At 31.6% G+C, this 15583-nt stretch overlaps 1 protein-coding gene across 1 annotated transcript; it reads right to left on the minus strand.

Moving 5' to 3' along the window:
- Positions 1-419: 419 nt before the first annotated feature.
- LOC129221310 (ras-related protein Rab-40C-like) lies at positions 420-15583 on the minus strand. The gene is made up of 7 exons (XM_054855771.1): positions 15313-15583; positions 10379-10620; positions 7191-7251; positions 3940-4000; positions 3767-3844; positions 2526-2748; positions 420-955 (listed from the first exon to the last, which is right to left on the minus strand). Exons 2-7 carry the CDS (start codon positions 10530-10532, stop codon positions 714-716), a joined length of 819 nt encoding a protein of 272 aa, XP_054711746.1. The 5' UTR covers positions 10533-10620; positions 15313-15583; the 3' UTR covers positions 420-713.

The raw sequence follows: 15583 nt of genomic DNA on the forward strand, positions 1-15583 counted from the left end.
GCTAAGCACAAGAAACATTACAAATATCTCAGCAGTGAAACAGTCTATGAAATATTATAGCACAATATTAGAGATAGATATTAGATAATGATTCATATAAGATAATTGCTGACGTCATTCTTAAGTCTTGTTGGTTTGAGCTCTTACCTAATTTATCAATTATCAAAAATATTTCTAAAAAGGTAGCACATTTAAAACCTAAGTACCTATTCTCAAAATATTTCCAAATCAATGAATGGGTAGATTTCTAAGCATTGTCATTCTATTTGCAATCTGCCCGGATAAAACAAAAAGACTTAAAATCAACTTTGAGACAGTAAGAAACTGAAAATATTTTCAATTGAAGAATTCTCAAGTTACATATTTTCTTTATGACAGCAAAGAAAATGAACAAGAATAACAATAAAAGAAACACTTTATATATTTTAATTTAAAATATCCTTACTATACAATTTGACATCACAAATTTTACAACATACATGGTAGCATTTATACAATTTGATCACACACAGACATCATGGCAATATCCTACTTCCTTATAATACAAACATTGATAGTTTCGACTGCAGATATAAAAAAGTTGCAGAACTGCCGACTAAATTACAAATCACATGTTATTCAATTTGTTGGAAAGGAGATATGCTTCGATAAACAGTCTAGAAAAAAGTTGGCAAAATGGTTACACATTTTAAAATGAGCAATTTGATACTTGGCTAGGATATGGAGCAACTTTTCCTGCACTGTGATGTTAATGAGTCACAAGGATGATGAAGCTGCTTTGTTTTCTTTAATGACTTGTCCCTTGTGGCCGGAATATGAGGGCGCGATTTGTATGTCGTCATTGAGTATGATTTCAGGCAAGACTTGAGAGAGTGGGGGAGAGGAAGCTGCTCAATACTGTAGACTGTCGTCCTGGCCACAATGGCACGGCAACAAAGCTCTTGGAGAGATAGCACTAAGGGGGAATTAATCGACATTCTTAATGCGAACAAGATCAAAATAATTTGGAACATTCAAAATAAATCTTTATGGTATCGTTATTAGTGAACAGTTTTTAAAATATAATTGTTCTTACTTTAGAAATAGGGAAATAGGTAAATGGTGTTTTTTTTACAAAAATTTCCTGTAATTCTTCATTGTCAAACATTTATATTTTTCGATTAATATGCTTGAAATCATCTACATTTAGTTTTCATATTTCGAAACATGATATTTTTAGCTACCTTATTGCTTGTTTTTGCCTGCAATTGGAAACTAAGAGTTCCTAATTTTATCACTATTTTGTAAAAGTGGAGTAAAGAGACTTGCCAACTTTTGGAAATGGCCGTCAATAACTTTACAAGAACACAACGATTTCATAGGATTAAAAGTTAGCTTAAATTAAGATTCTACAAAAAAGAGAATGATGTCTAAGTACGAGTGTAGAAGTTGGTTGGGGTAAAATATGTATTTATTGTATTATTAACTGATGAATTGTAAAATTTTTAAGAAAGACATAAAAAATATATATATAACTCTCAACATTTAATGGCTTTTGCATAATTTTGCTATCAAGGCATTTGTATGTCTATATTCTCTCTCGTTTGTAGTCATCTTAAACTTTTTTTTGACTAATTTTTCTTTCTATAATCACTAATTTTAGGTTAAACACATGAAATTTTCTTGTGGTGTGGTAAAATGATAAGTGCAAGTCCTCTACTGCAGAATGTGGCTCATAAAAAGATGTTTAAATGATAGTAAACACAAAAATAATGATGTCCAATAAGTAGAATCACATAGAAACGAAAATTGGGTCAGTTTTTCAGAGGCAGATGCAATCAGATCTCGAAATTTAAAAAAAAGGGGGGAGGGGGAACTAACAAGCAAAAAACTGCTAACATTTTGTGCATTAAACATAGAAGTTGACAAGTGTGGAAAAGGATTAGTTTTTTACATATTTTTAAGGACCTATCAGAAAAATCAAGTTATTTTGAGATTTTTCAAGGACTCAGAAAATCAAGAACTTTTCCAGGGCCCCTAGTTAAAAAAATCAAAATTCAAAGACCATGGGAACCCTGTTTTTGCATTAATTAAAGTTACAATCATTGCAACTTATGCTAAACTACTCAAAGTTATCCATTTAAATATCTGATCAGTTTGTCACATAAATTCCTTTTACACCTATAAAATAATCTTTATTTTAATAACAAAAAGAAATGGGTGCATGTAACCATGTACTAACTGGGCAACAAAAAATTAGTGAATACATTTCAAAGTGATCACGAATTGACAGCGTTACTTCAGTTTGCATTGAAACTAACATAATTTGTTGCAATTTAAGCTGAAACTTTTGATTCATATCCAACAATAAAATATCAAATATTTGAAAATTTTTTAACAATTTGTAAGCTATTTTTTTTTTCTCATTAAGAAAATCATCCTAATATGAAAATGAACTATTGCACATAGACAAGCGCGATATAACGAGGCATTACTGTAGCCTCATCTCTACCCATCAACATTATATCAATAACGAAAAGTTTTACCTCTGTTGCTCCTCCATAGTCTTTCCATGCCATTCCTTAACAGTGCCATCCGTGAGAGTTCAACGAATGATTCCGTAATGTTATAGTTGCAAAGGGGACTGACTTCAAAGAAGACCATACTATTTTTTCTTGCATAAGATTCAGCAGTACCTTCACTGACTTGTCTTTTGAATGCTAAGTGTAACCTATTGCCAATTAAAATCTTTGGAATACCTGGAGCATGCTGAAAACAAAAAATAAAAAAAATTTATTTTTTAACAAAGGGTGAATGGTTGTACACATAAAAATTAAAAAAAGTCAGCTTTTAGATTTATGAGGGTTTTTCTTTTGTAAATAAAAACATGATTTGCTGTGTGAGATTTAAGAAGATAAAAAACTTTTACTCTTGAGTAATGTAGAAAATTCCATATTTCAATGCCTAGGAAACCTAATATCACGCAATGATGCATTAAATACAGTGGAGCCTTAATTATCTGAAACTTTTTTAATCAAAACCTCCTTTAACCAAAGTCGGTATACTGAGTTTTCATTCATTTTTTCTTCTAAGTAAACAACATCTTCAAGTCCGCAGAGGAGACCATTTCTGCAGCAGAAAAAAATTATATATGCATTTCTATTTTCTTTTTTCTCAAACCCACCAGTAAACTTTGAGATCGTTCATTTTTTTTTTTTTTTGAAATTAAATTTGAAACGATCTAGTGTGAAAGCAAACTATTGTTTTGGTAAGTACTTATTTTTTACTAAAAACTGTTTTAAAAGTTAAAGAACAAAACATACAGTTGGCTATTGTTAACAAAACAATAAAATTGAACTTGACTACAGAAAATTTTATTAAATTTACACTGCATTTTCTAACTTGTGTGACATTTACTGAACAAATTTATTTTTAATTTGCAGAAATCCACAATCCTCCAAACTCCCAGTTTACAGAACTTTTAATCTGGAATTTTCCATTTACCAAAGGAGTTTTGGTCCCAATGGCTATAGTTAATCAAGGTTCTACTTCTACTTATTGAAAAGTCGTAAAGAATGACGACTTCCAACGTTCGAATACCTTGGAAACTTGATACAAAGCAACGATGGATCAAACATTTTCAAATTGAAAATTAATATTCAATTAGTAGAAAAATTACATTCAACTGAAACCTAATATGCCTGAAACTATCAATTAAACATAATCTCAAATAATTTCCGAAATAAAAGCGTTTTGATTACAAAAATATAAGACATTATGCTATTACCTCTTCAACTTCTTGTAACCATCTATCAATGCCATCAAATGACCACTTGTTTGTAATATCATACACAAGAATTATACCCTAAAAATTTTTAATCGAGTTAAAACACATAACATAAGCATAAAAAATATGTTCATCAGAATATATTAAATAAGCACAGGAAAAAAAAAGCCTACCTGTGCTCCCCTGGAATATGATCTAATAATTGTGGAGAATCTACCTTGACCAGATGATTCCCTATGAAAAGAATTAAGATGAAAAACTGAGATAATAAAGATGAGGAAATACTTTTGCCAAAAAAAGAAAAAAAATGTTAGAAAGCAGTTATTTTTGTGTCCAACTACAGGGGCGCAACCAGAGGGGGGTCCACAGGGCCCGTGCCCCTCCCCCCAGAATGCTAATTTGAACAATTTTCATAGATACTCTTTTTTTTTTTTCCTATTCGAACGAAGATGAACGCGCTTTGAGAAAACAAAGTTGTTCCAAAGCAAGCAGGGACGACGAGAGGTCATTTAAAACTTCCCCCTCTCTCCTTTTTGGCATTTATTTTTTCTGTAGATAGGAACTCATCGTTCATAACACTGCCTTTCTTCGGAGCGATCGATTTAAACATTGCGCCGTCTCAAGTCCTATTTAAGAAGCACAATGATGCAAGAACGCTTAAATGGATTAGCACAGCTTTGTATCAACAAAGATATAGTTGTACAACCAGATGAAGTTATTGAAGAACTGAGAAACAACAACGGTTAAACTTTGTATTGTAGACAATAAGACAATTTTATAACTTTACATATGCAATGTGGATATTAAGACTCATCAAGTGTAAGTGATTTTATTGATTATTTTGTTGTATTTTTAAGTGATTTCATGCCATTTTAACATGTTAATTTTTTTTTCTTTCCTTGAATGATCTTAAAAATATGGATAGTTTAGAGCTTTTGGCGATAACAATTCATGTGCATTTTGATTTATTTCATTAATATAGTAAACGAAGTAATAACAAGTATTGATTTCCATTTATTAATTTGAACATCTTACTGCCATACTGTTGTTTCAAGTACTTTATTGTACTTGAAACAACAGTATGGCAGTATGTATTCTTAACATAATATGTATTCTTAACATAATTTCAATTCTGGCATAAGGACAATTAATGTTTTTGCAACAGTTTTTGAATAAATTGCAAAACTTATACAATTTTAAGGAATTTTACTAAATAATGTAAATAATAATAATAAATATATATTGATGTAAAGAGAGAGAGAGAACGCCGATAGAGTGTTGTGGAAAAAAATTGTGCCCCCCCCCCCCTTAAAAATATTTTCTGGTTGCGCCCCTGTCCAACTACTAGAAAAATATTTGCAGATAAAACAATAACTATCTTTTTATTGAATTATAAATAGTAAAAATTAATTAAAAAATAGGATCATGCGGAGAAATTATAGGTTGAACTACTAAAGACAGTATGTGTTGGTTAAAATGACTAGTCATTCAAACAAAATTGCACGTTATAATGCAAATGTTCAAGATATTGCATTTTTTTTAATCATAGTTATAACACTTGAATAATTTTTACAAGTTGTGCATCAATTTAAAAGAGAATTAAGAAACTAATATAATATAAAAAAAATATGCAGATACAAAATAATAAATGCTACACATAAATTAAATATTGCTTAAAAATAATATATTTCACAACAAAACAGAGGGAAAATTATGACAATAATCCGTTATTTTAAATTTAGAGATCATGTTTAGTTTTGCTTTTCTTCTTACTTAGATAATCTAGAAGCTTTTGGTTTTGACTGTTTCTAAAAAAAAATCACTATGTCTATTATTTGTGCGTAGTATATAGTTTCCAACTTGTTTTTGACCCTTTCATCATCAAAGAACACCTTTCAATGGAAATATTTTACTCTTGGAAACATAAAATTAATATACATTTTCTTCAAATAGATGGTCGAAAGAATTACAAGTAAGTTCAAACTTAATTTTGGATGTTATATTGGAAAGAAAAATTCAGTTTGGACATTTTAACAAATATTAAAATACCATTGCATCCGTGGTATAACAAAAGGGATTTTACGCATTGGTGGCTTTAACGCAATTGTAGAAGTAATGGGCAAGTTTGACAGGTGGTAGTATTATCCAGTTTTAGCTGCATTTTTTACCAAAACCCCCTTTTTGAAATTATTGTCAAAAATCAAAATTTTTGTCCAAAACCTGACTAAAAATTACATTAACAATAAAATTGTCCTAACAAATGATTCTTAGTTTTACAAATTTAAGTAATAGTAAAACCAGTAATTCTAAAATATGGAATCCTTAAAAAAGCATTGAATATGATATCGGAAACAAATACATTCTCCATTTTTTTTTTAATACACCAATGGTTAAAGGAAAAAGAGGGGGAGGGGGAGAGAATCAAGTAATTATGGTCAAACTGTTACTTTTTGGAACTAAAAAGTTAACCAAAATAGTTGTCTGCAATATACAAACATTACTTAAAAGCAGTGGCGGCAATTAAAGGGGGCGGGGGGATGCGACGGCCCCGCACTTTTTTCATCATCAAAGATTGCCTCAACATTAAAATTTCAATTTCAAAACATTCTAGGTTAAATTACCAAAACATAGGCGTCACCAAATATTGCTAAAAATTTCAGCTTTAAAACTTCATTTTTGAAAATTTTCCGGGAGAAAATCCCCGAGCGCCTCCCTCCTTCTTTTAAATTCAAAGATGACCTAAATTTGCATTATAAAAACTTCAGTTTGAGGGAAAAAATTCAGGAAGAGAATTCCCCTAGATAGTGTAAAACTGTGTTTTTAAAACTCCAATTTAGAAGAAAAAAAATCCGGAGATTTTTTCTGAAGTATCCAAAGGAAATTCAAGATTGAGTTCTTGGGACTTCATCAGTTCAAAAAATAAATTAATTATTTAATTAATACTGGGAGAACTTTCAAAGAGACATATTGCACAAATTATAATACAACATATTCACCTTAAGTATCAAAATGGGGAATAGAAAACTTCTTGCGCCTCATATACTCATCGTTGTTGTGTACTAATGTATGCATTAATTAGCATGATGTGTTTTCAGGGTAAGAGATTGCGCTTTTGAGTAGCGTGTTTAGCAACAAGGCAATAATGTTTCCTTTTATGAGATAGGCAGCGAGAGAATTGCTATGGTCTTGGTGTAATTTCACCGCCACAGCGTGACCCTCTCTGTAACACCTTAGGTTGCTTTTACTGTTTGTACAAGCAGGGTTTCTTTTGATGTCTACTCTATGTGTTTTTGCTTTGCATTTTTTCTTTTTTGTATTTGTCAAATATATATATATATATTTTTTTTTGCTATTTCAAAAACTTAAAAGTATTAAAGATGTGTTTTAAATGTAATAGACTTGAAAGAGATGCAAAAAGTCTTACCATAACTGAAGCTTTATACGTTTTCCATCCAGGAGAATTGTGGTTGTTTTATAAGCAACACCTGAAAAAATTATCATCTTTTTTATTACGGGAGTATAATATGAATTAGTGAAAAAAAGACTGAATTATATCAATCTATTACTTAATTAAATTAGTCTTCTTTCAAAAGTGGATCTTTTTTAAATACTACAATTTAGGGCTTTTTAGACCGTCTTTTACAAATGATACAATTTGGGCATGCACTTTGGATAGCAAGAATGCTACTCATATGCAAATAAAATTCCCAGAGTTTTGCAAAAGCTTAATATTATGTTTCAGGAGTCATCAAATTGATTCCTTTAGTCATGGATGCCCCCTTCCCACTAAGAGCAAGAGTGCCCCTCTTAAATTTTTTTAATGTTTTAGTTCAATTTGATAAATACTTTCTTGACTACTTAAAAGCAAAATGAAATAACGAATACTGCATTGTTGAGTATTTTAAAATTAACTGTAGATTTAAAAATGCCAACAAATATTGTGGTTAAAAAATCCCTCTGTTTTGCTTTGAAAAAATAAAAATTGTTAGGCAAATTAAATTTTGAAAGTTTTTCATCTTTCCATCTTAATTCAAATCTTTTAAATTTAGAATTAGTAATCATAATAAATAGAAAATACCAGATGGCTCTTGAAAATGCAGCTGTTATGCAAACCATGAAGCTAGAAGAAGTGCAGGACAATGCACTTTCTTTTGATTGTGAAATATATTTATTTGGGAATAACTAATTGTAGTATTGGTGCTTCAATATTCATTGCAGATAAAACTCATTCTGAAGTGCTAATATTTAGACATATTTTGAATGTTAGTTCCAAAATTTGTGAAATGATCTATATAATGCAAAATCTTGTATAACGCAAAAGCTGTGGTCCCAAGGTGTGCGTTATAACGGTCTTCTATTAGTTGAATTTAATGCAGCGTTTTAATAAGAATTTTATTCTCTTATGTTAGTGGTTCCCAACCTTTTGCTTATCACAACCCCTTTTTGACCAATTAAACAACCTTCTTCCCCGTAAATTTATCTCCCCCCCATACGTATGTACAATACATATATTGTGCATATTTTACATGATAACTATAGGTGCTTAGGGCGTTTTATTTATGCATAAAAAATGAGTGTCACACAATTATTGTAAAAAATTTTTAAAATAAAAATAGCTCCCTATGATTATTAACATTTATTTCAAAAATATTCAAAGTTCTTGCATTCAACTGATTTTCCAATTTATCTTACATTTGTTGTGAATATAAATCATAGAAAATGCTTCACAACTCCATTTGAGGTCGCGACCCATTAGTAGAACCCCTCTCTTAAGTCTTAGTATATTCTTAGGACATAGGAAAATTATTGCACTGTTAAGGAATTATATCAGTACAGTACAACCTCGATATATCAAATCTCTCGGGACGCGAAAAAAATTCGAGTTTTCAAGTTATCAAGGTTTTAAAAGAATTACACTAGTAACTCACAATTACACACACGTATGCTATATGCATTTATATATGTACTATGGGGCCACTTTGAATTACAATTAATAAAGTAGTCTGCAATATTTTACTAGATTTGAAATTTTATAATGGTTGAAAGTGCACAGGATGAGATTTTGAAATGAACAACAATTTCAACTTGGTTTTTTTCACCTAAAAATTTAAAAATTCTAATTTTATCTTCAACCAGTAACCTCACATTCAAAAAGTTCTCAGCAGCCATTTTGCAGGAGTTAAAAAAGCAGAATGATGAAAATGAGGAACTCATTTTCCGTTTTAGCTTGAAAACTGACAGACGAAAAATCAACCCCCTTTCCTCAAAGTGGACAGCATGTTCGAGAAAAATGAACAAAGATTTTAAACTCTGGGAAAAACACAGCACATCCACCTCATACCAACACTCCCCTATTATCTTGCCCTGATCCCCTATTCACAAAATTTCCTAAAAAAGGGATGAAAAACGTTAAGCAATTGTCCCTGGAACTGGTTTTACTACAAAAATTGCCAAAGCATTACGAAAATTAAAACTTGCTTCTGTGCAAAAATTTCGACATATCAAGGGTTTAAAAAAATAAATTTCGAGATAACTATAGGAAATACGTAGGGGTTTTAATGCTTGGGAATTATTTTTTTTTGAGACATCAAGGGTTTCGAGATATCAAGGTTTGATTGTACTTGAAAATCGCCCGTCAAAGTATGACTGATGAAAATTGCTTCTACAGTTGAACGAAGAAATTGCCTGTTCGGTGATATATTGATAGTTGAAATTTAACCCTAACTTCAATGGATTAATCCTGAACTCCAGTAGATAGCGTTCATTATTGACCACTTTTTGGTTTTTTCATTTTCCTAAAATAACTCTCACCAGTAAAACAGTTAAGTTACCGTATCCAGTTCAGAATGGTCAAAATAAAGCATTTCTCTGCATGTCAAATATTATCAAATTATCATGCTATGGTGCAAGTTTCGTTGTTGGTGATGTCAGGAGTGTAACTCAATCAGTGTTTGATCCTTTTTTAGAAGTTTTTATAAAAATGTTAAGTCAGAGTTTCTTCATAAATAGATTAAATTTCTTTCCCAACTCAAATCATGAAGACGATTTCCTTGTGCATTGCTGTAGAACTGAAAAAATTTGGTGATATATTTACAGAGAGTATTAAAAGAACTAGGACTTGACAAAAGTAATGCTAAACCTAATGTTTAAAAACCATTTGGTGTGTTTATTTAAGCTTCAAAACCTACTGTTTACTTCTGAAAAGTTGTGCTGTTTATAGAGAATTGCGTTATATAGTTCGGTGTTATAATGGTCTTCTACTGTTATTATTATAAGATTTATCAATCTTCAAATAATTACAGATAAACTTTTTTTTTTTTTTAAACCTTAGTGAAAAGGGACATAGACATTTTACATTTTAAAGTCTCCTAAGTCTGAAATCATCATTGTGAAATAGTTTTTAAGTGAGTCAGTTAGCATGTAAATTATCTACAACATAATTTTCTATTCCTTTTTTGAAAAGTGCATACAAAGAAAGAATTTCAAGATCATATTGATACATATTACAGAAACATTGAAAAGAAAAAAGGTGGTTACACAAATTCATACAAATTGTCATACATAGCTTAAATAAATAATTTAAAAAAAAATCTATTTCAGAAAGGCACTAACCAGAAGAGCCACAAAATGGCGACTCCTGAGAGCCATCTTCAAGTCCACTAAGTATCTCTTGCTTTCCCACATCACTATCTCCAACAAGCAAAAACTTTAGAAGGTAGTCGTATGACTTAGGATGATTCCTATTTACAGAGGCTGTTCTGCTCATGAGTTCTACCAAAATGAGACCGGGGCTAATTTATGTTTTATACTGCACAACTTTATGCCACATCGTCCTTGCTTCTTCTAACTAAAAGCTGAAATAAATGAATGATATTTTAAAAGGAAAAGGCAGTTGTGTTACATTGTTAAATTATATAATAAATAATCATAGGGGGAAGGCCAAAAATACTTTACAATGATGTCATGGGCACCCATATGCAAAATTTCAGGGGGGGGCTCAGATATTTTCCCCATGGCTTTGCAGGATATTTTCCCAATGGAAACAGATTTCATTACAGATCAGAGATGTTATGATTTGACATTTTTAATAACTTATTCATTAAGGGCTGGAAAATAAATGTTTTTACATTTTTGCAAAGAAAAAGTACTAAAAGCAAAGAAGTTTTCATTTCTAAGGGAGGGGGCTTGACCCCCCCCCCCCCCACATGAATTGGACAACTCCCTATTCTCCTCTCTAACAACATCAATGATCGTTTAAAATTGCATTTTTGGAACTTTCAAAAAATTGCCAGGGGAGTTATGAGAATTCAGCTTCAACACTTCTGAGCGTTACCCGAGACCGTCTAAAATTCAGTTTCTTGGACTTGACTTCCAAAACGTTTTCAATCACTGTCGCCTTTTTACTTTCTTTTACAAAAAAGGAGGTATTGTATTCGCAAAAAAATTTTCACCCAAAAATCGGCCTGAATTTCCATTTTGCTCACCCCAGAATGAATGTTGAGTTTTTTTTCCAACCTGACCACACATGGATAAGTGCTAAGAACGTATGGACCTCCAAAATATCCATTTTGACAATCCCTCGAGTTAATTACAATGAGTTTTCTCGTGAAGTATGTATGTCGCATAACTCAAGAACAGTATGTCCTAGAAAGCTGAAATTTGGTACCTAGATTCCTAGTGGGATCTAGTTGTGCACCTCCCCTTTTGGTTGCATTTGGGTGTTTCTAAAGGGATCTTTTGCACCTTTTTTGGGGGAAATCATTGTTAATTTTGATGCAAACTCAAGTGGTGTTATAATTTGGCGGACACTTGGCGATATATCGGCAGTCTTTTTTTAGTTGCCAACTTGGCGAAAAATTTTGCGATTTTTTTTTCTTTTAAATCTGGTTTCAATTTGGCCACTGTTGGTGTATATTTAGAGAGTTAACTATTGAATCACATTAAAATTGCCAATAATGGGGAAATAACATTAAATTGGTGTAAAAGAAAATCATGTGATGCATGCACACATCAGCTCGTTTATACTTAAATTTCAAAGTACTTCCAAGAGCATCCTTCCCTTAAATATCATTTAAGATTATCTAAACTCTAGGTTTAGGTCCTAAATTTTGAAAAAAAATCCGGGAGAGACTCTCCAAACCCACTTACACCATTGAAAATTGAGTAAAATTACGTTCTTGGAACTTCAATTTCGAAAAATTACTCGAATTAGGTGTCCCTGAAACCCTTCCCTATTCTTAATAAGGTTAAAGAAGATGACCAACAGTCAAATATTTAGGACTTCAACTTTGAAAAATTTCCAGAGAAGTGCCCTTGAATGTTGCCCCCCTAACCCTAACACCACCACAACAACAACAATTTCGAAAAATTTAAAGGTAAAGCCCCCATCCGATCCTTCTACTAGGTTTGAAAAGCAGTACGTCTTCTTAACCAGAAGCTGGATTTGTCTAATGCATGCATTTGGAAAAAAAAAGAGCGGTTATCAATTTCATACCCACCTCCACCCACAGTCCTCTTCAGTTTCATGACCTCAGAAAGTCCCTGCATTTATTGCAAAAGCAAGGGCGGATTTATAGGGGGTCAGAGGGGGGCAATGCCCCCCCCCAGTTTTGGAAGGACTTTATATAGTAACAACACATCTTCCAAAAAATTTTTTAAAAAAAATCATTATTTTTTTGTTTTTGAATAGTTCAGAAGAGAATGGGTGGATTTATAGGGGGGGGGAGGGGACAATGCCCCCAGTTTTGGGAGGAGTTTATAAAGTAACAACTTATCTTCCAAAATCTTAATAACAAAAAAAAAAAAATCATGACTTTTTCTTTTTTGAATAGGAAATTAAAGTTTATTTTTTCTTTTAAACTTAAAACAGCTGTTTCTTACAAAGTTTGAACAATACTGTACAAGTGCATAATCTACTACTCAAGTGCAAATTATTGATAGGTTCTAAAATCCCAGAAAAGAATTGGCGTAGTATAACCTACAAGGGCTCTTGAACCAAAAAACCAATCTAACCAACCAAACCTTGAAAATAATTAGACAAGTCTTTGAAACTCCTAAGCAAAGTGTGCTTCAATTTTAATTCTTTATCAAGTGTATAAATTAAGAATTGTTCAAATTTGTAGTATGTACTCTCTTGATACCTATTCTCTAAATCTGAGCACCATTTCTTTTAAAGTATTAACTTGCATCACAAAGCACTTTTAAAGCGTAAAACTTAAAAAAAAAATTTGCCTATTATTTCCAATTAACCCTTATAAGACTTCAAAATGCAGAATTTTATATCCATTTTAGATAATTCCCTCCGGGGGAGTAACCCCCGGGCCCCCTAAAACTGGAGATATTCTATATCCCACTTAAAAGGGAGCACTGTGTTACTCTCTTAATACCAGTTCCCTCTCTTTTAAGGTCAATTTAAAAAGGACAGCATGATTACACACAGTAATGAAAATGACACATAAAGAAGTAAAGAATGGCCTTACGCATCACAGAAAACAGACAAAAACATAGGAGGGGGGGGGGGGCAATTAAAAATGTTGCTAAAAAAAAAATCCTGCCCCCCCCCCCCCCCCCCCCCCCAGGAATTCAGTCCTAAATCCGCCTATGTGCAAAAGCCCATTTTCACATTTTTAATTTCATTTATAATTTCATATTTTCATTTTGTATCTCTCTACCATTGTTTAAAACTTAAGTAGGCGCATTTTTATCTTTTGATCTAGTTTTAATAAATATTTTTACTTTTATAGGAATAAAGGCTACAATTTCTAACTCTTTATTTGTTTTGTTAGAGATAAGAATTATTTTAAATGTATCATAAAACTGAAAGATAGGGGGAGGGGGAAGTTGTAAATTTTAAAAATATATCTATGCCACTCTGTCGGGCAAGCTTGTCCCCCCGTCGGGCATTTCCTAGCGCCACAACTGAAACTAAACAAGAAAGTGCAGATGCAAATTATGCATCTTTGTAGCTGCAACATATGCCAAATCCATCATAACCTCCGAAAGCAATATTAACCCAATTAAGGCTTTGTAATGACAAAACATTGAGCTATTTTTAAACCAGTTTTTCCAAAATATTATTCCAGTTAGTTAAGCTCCAACAGGCATAAAATGCAAAAAAACTTAAGAGAAAAAGTTATCTTTTGTTTTTTTAAAGAAGTGCTGCACAAAAACTTTTACATTAAAATTAATAAAATCAATTATACATTTTTTCATTTGGTGTTTTTTTTTTGCCCCCATGGGAGTGGTTTAACCTGTGAAAATTTTCTCTTGGACAGGGTCCTGAGCTAAGTCAGAAGTGGTACACTTCTAAAACAACTGCTAAAAACACCAACAGAATATTCGGGCATCTCTAACTGCAATGCTATGCTTTAAAAAACTAATGTGATTAAAGTGTTTGTTTTTGATTAATGTATTATTTATGTCTTTAATTTCAAATACAGAGGAAGCATCAGGAGAAATTATCTTTCATTAAACATGTAATATAATAAATGCAAAATATTTAACAACTTCTCAGTAGAAGGTGAGGCCAGGTGCCCCAGTTAGCAGCTTCTGGGGCCTAAATTTACCCATTCCTCTTTTTTTTTAACCCTTGAAACTCAACAAAAAATCTTGAAAGAAGATGGATAAGGGCGGTCAAATAAAGCTCAGAAAAATCAAATATCCAGCACCAAAAGCAGCTCTGGGCAGTTCCCTTTTAGTAAATGTTCATTTGCTGCACAAAATACCCTGCAAACACTTTAAATATGTTATATTTGTTATACTGCATGAACTTTATGAAGAACACGATATCTACTCCATAATGAGTTTAAATTTTGAAGATTTCCGGAAACATTTTAATGGCTGGAAATTTTGGCTTTTAATTTCTTTTGAGGGATTAGAAACGATTTTTTTTTTTTTTTTTTTTTTCAAATCTAGTTAGTTGAGCTTTCTTATTTCCTGAATGCCAGATAGGTGAGTTGTCACAGCATTAAAAATTATGCTACGCTCAAGCTCTTCAGAAAAATGCCTACAGAATATTCGGAACTTTCATAAGGTTTTTTGCAGAACATGAACATAATTCTGCTCTTTGGTGAAGGTATTCGGACGTAAATTTAGGAAGAGTATAAACACAAAGCTGTGTAGGGTTACTTTATAAAATATTTTTTAGTTTTAGTGGCAAAAAGTTAAAAATCAAGACAGAAGTGGAGTTCTGTGACAATATAGGGCATTAAAATGTCAAAAATACATTTCAACTTCAATCGTCAGCAAAACGTAGTACCTTACGCCATTACCTAATTATTAATGAACTCAATGACAAGGAAATTAATGACTAAGACAATTGATTGGAATAATTCACAATCCAAAATAAAATGAAACGGAAAAGTTTTTATTTTCTACCAGTAACTTATTGCATATGAATTGAATGAGAGCTCCGCATTAGTATCATGTCAATTTAAACGATTACAAGCAACTTTTATAAAGATAAATATGTACACACATATGCAAAACGCTAAATGTTTTCAGTCAAAAACTGAAAATATTCATAAAATGTGCACGAAAAAACTTACTTTTCTGTCAAAACCTTTTTAAACAGTGAAAAGAAATAAAGATAACAATCAAGATTTAAAGTGTAATTTAAACTCTTTAAGCCTATCAAACTGTCACGTAATACATTGACGAAAGTTCGATATTCCTTTTTTTAAATAACAAAGTCCTTAAAAATTCAAGTATTTAACTGCCTTTAATACCGAAAAAACGTAAAAATAACAAGACTTATTGCATATGACTTTACTGCACAAAAACCATACGCTACACGCATACAGACATTGCTTGTGTCCT

This window comes from Uloborus diversus, chromosome 4 (assembly GCF_026930045.1).
Source record: "Uloborus diversus isolate 005 chromosome 4, Udiv.v.3.1, whole genome shotgun sequence".
Classification (NCBI taxonomy): Eukaryota; Metazoa; Arthropoda; class Arachnida; order Araneae; family Uloboridae; genus Uloborus; species Uloborus diversus.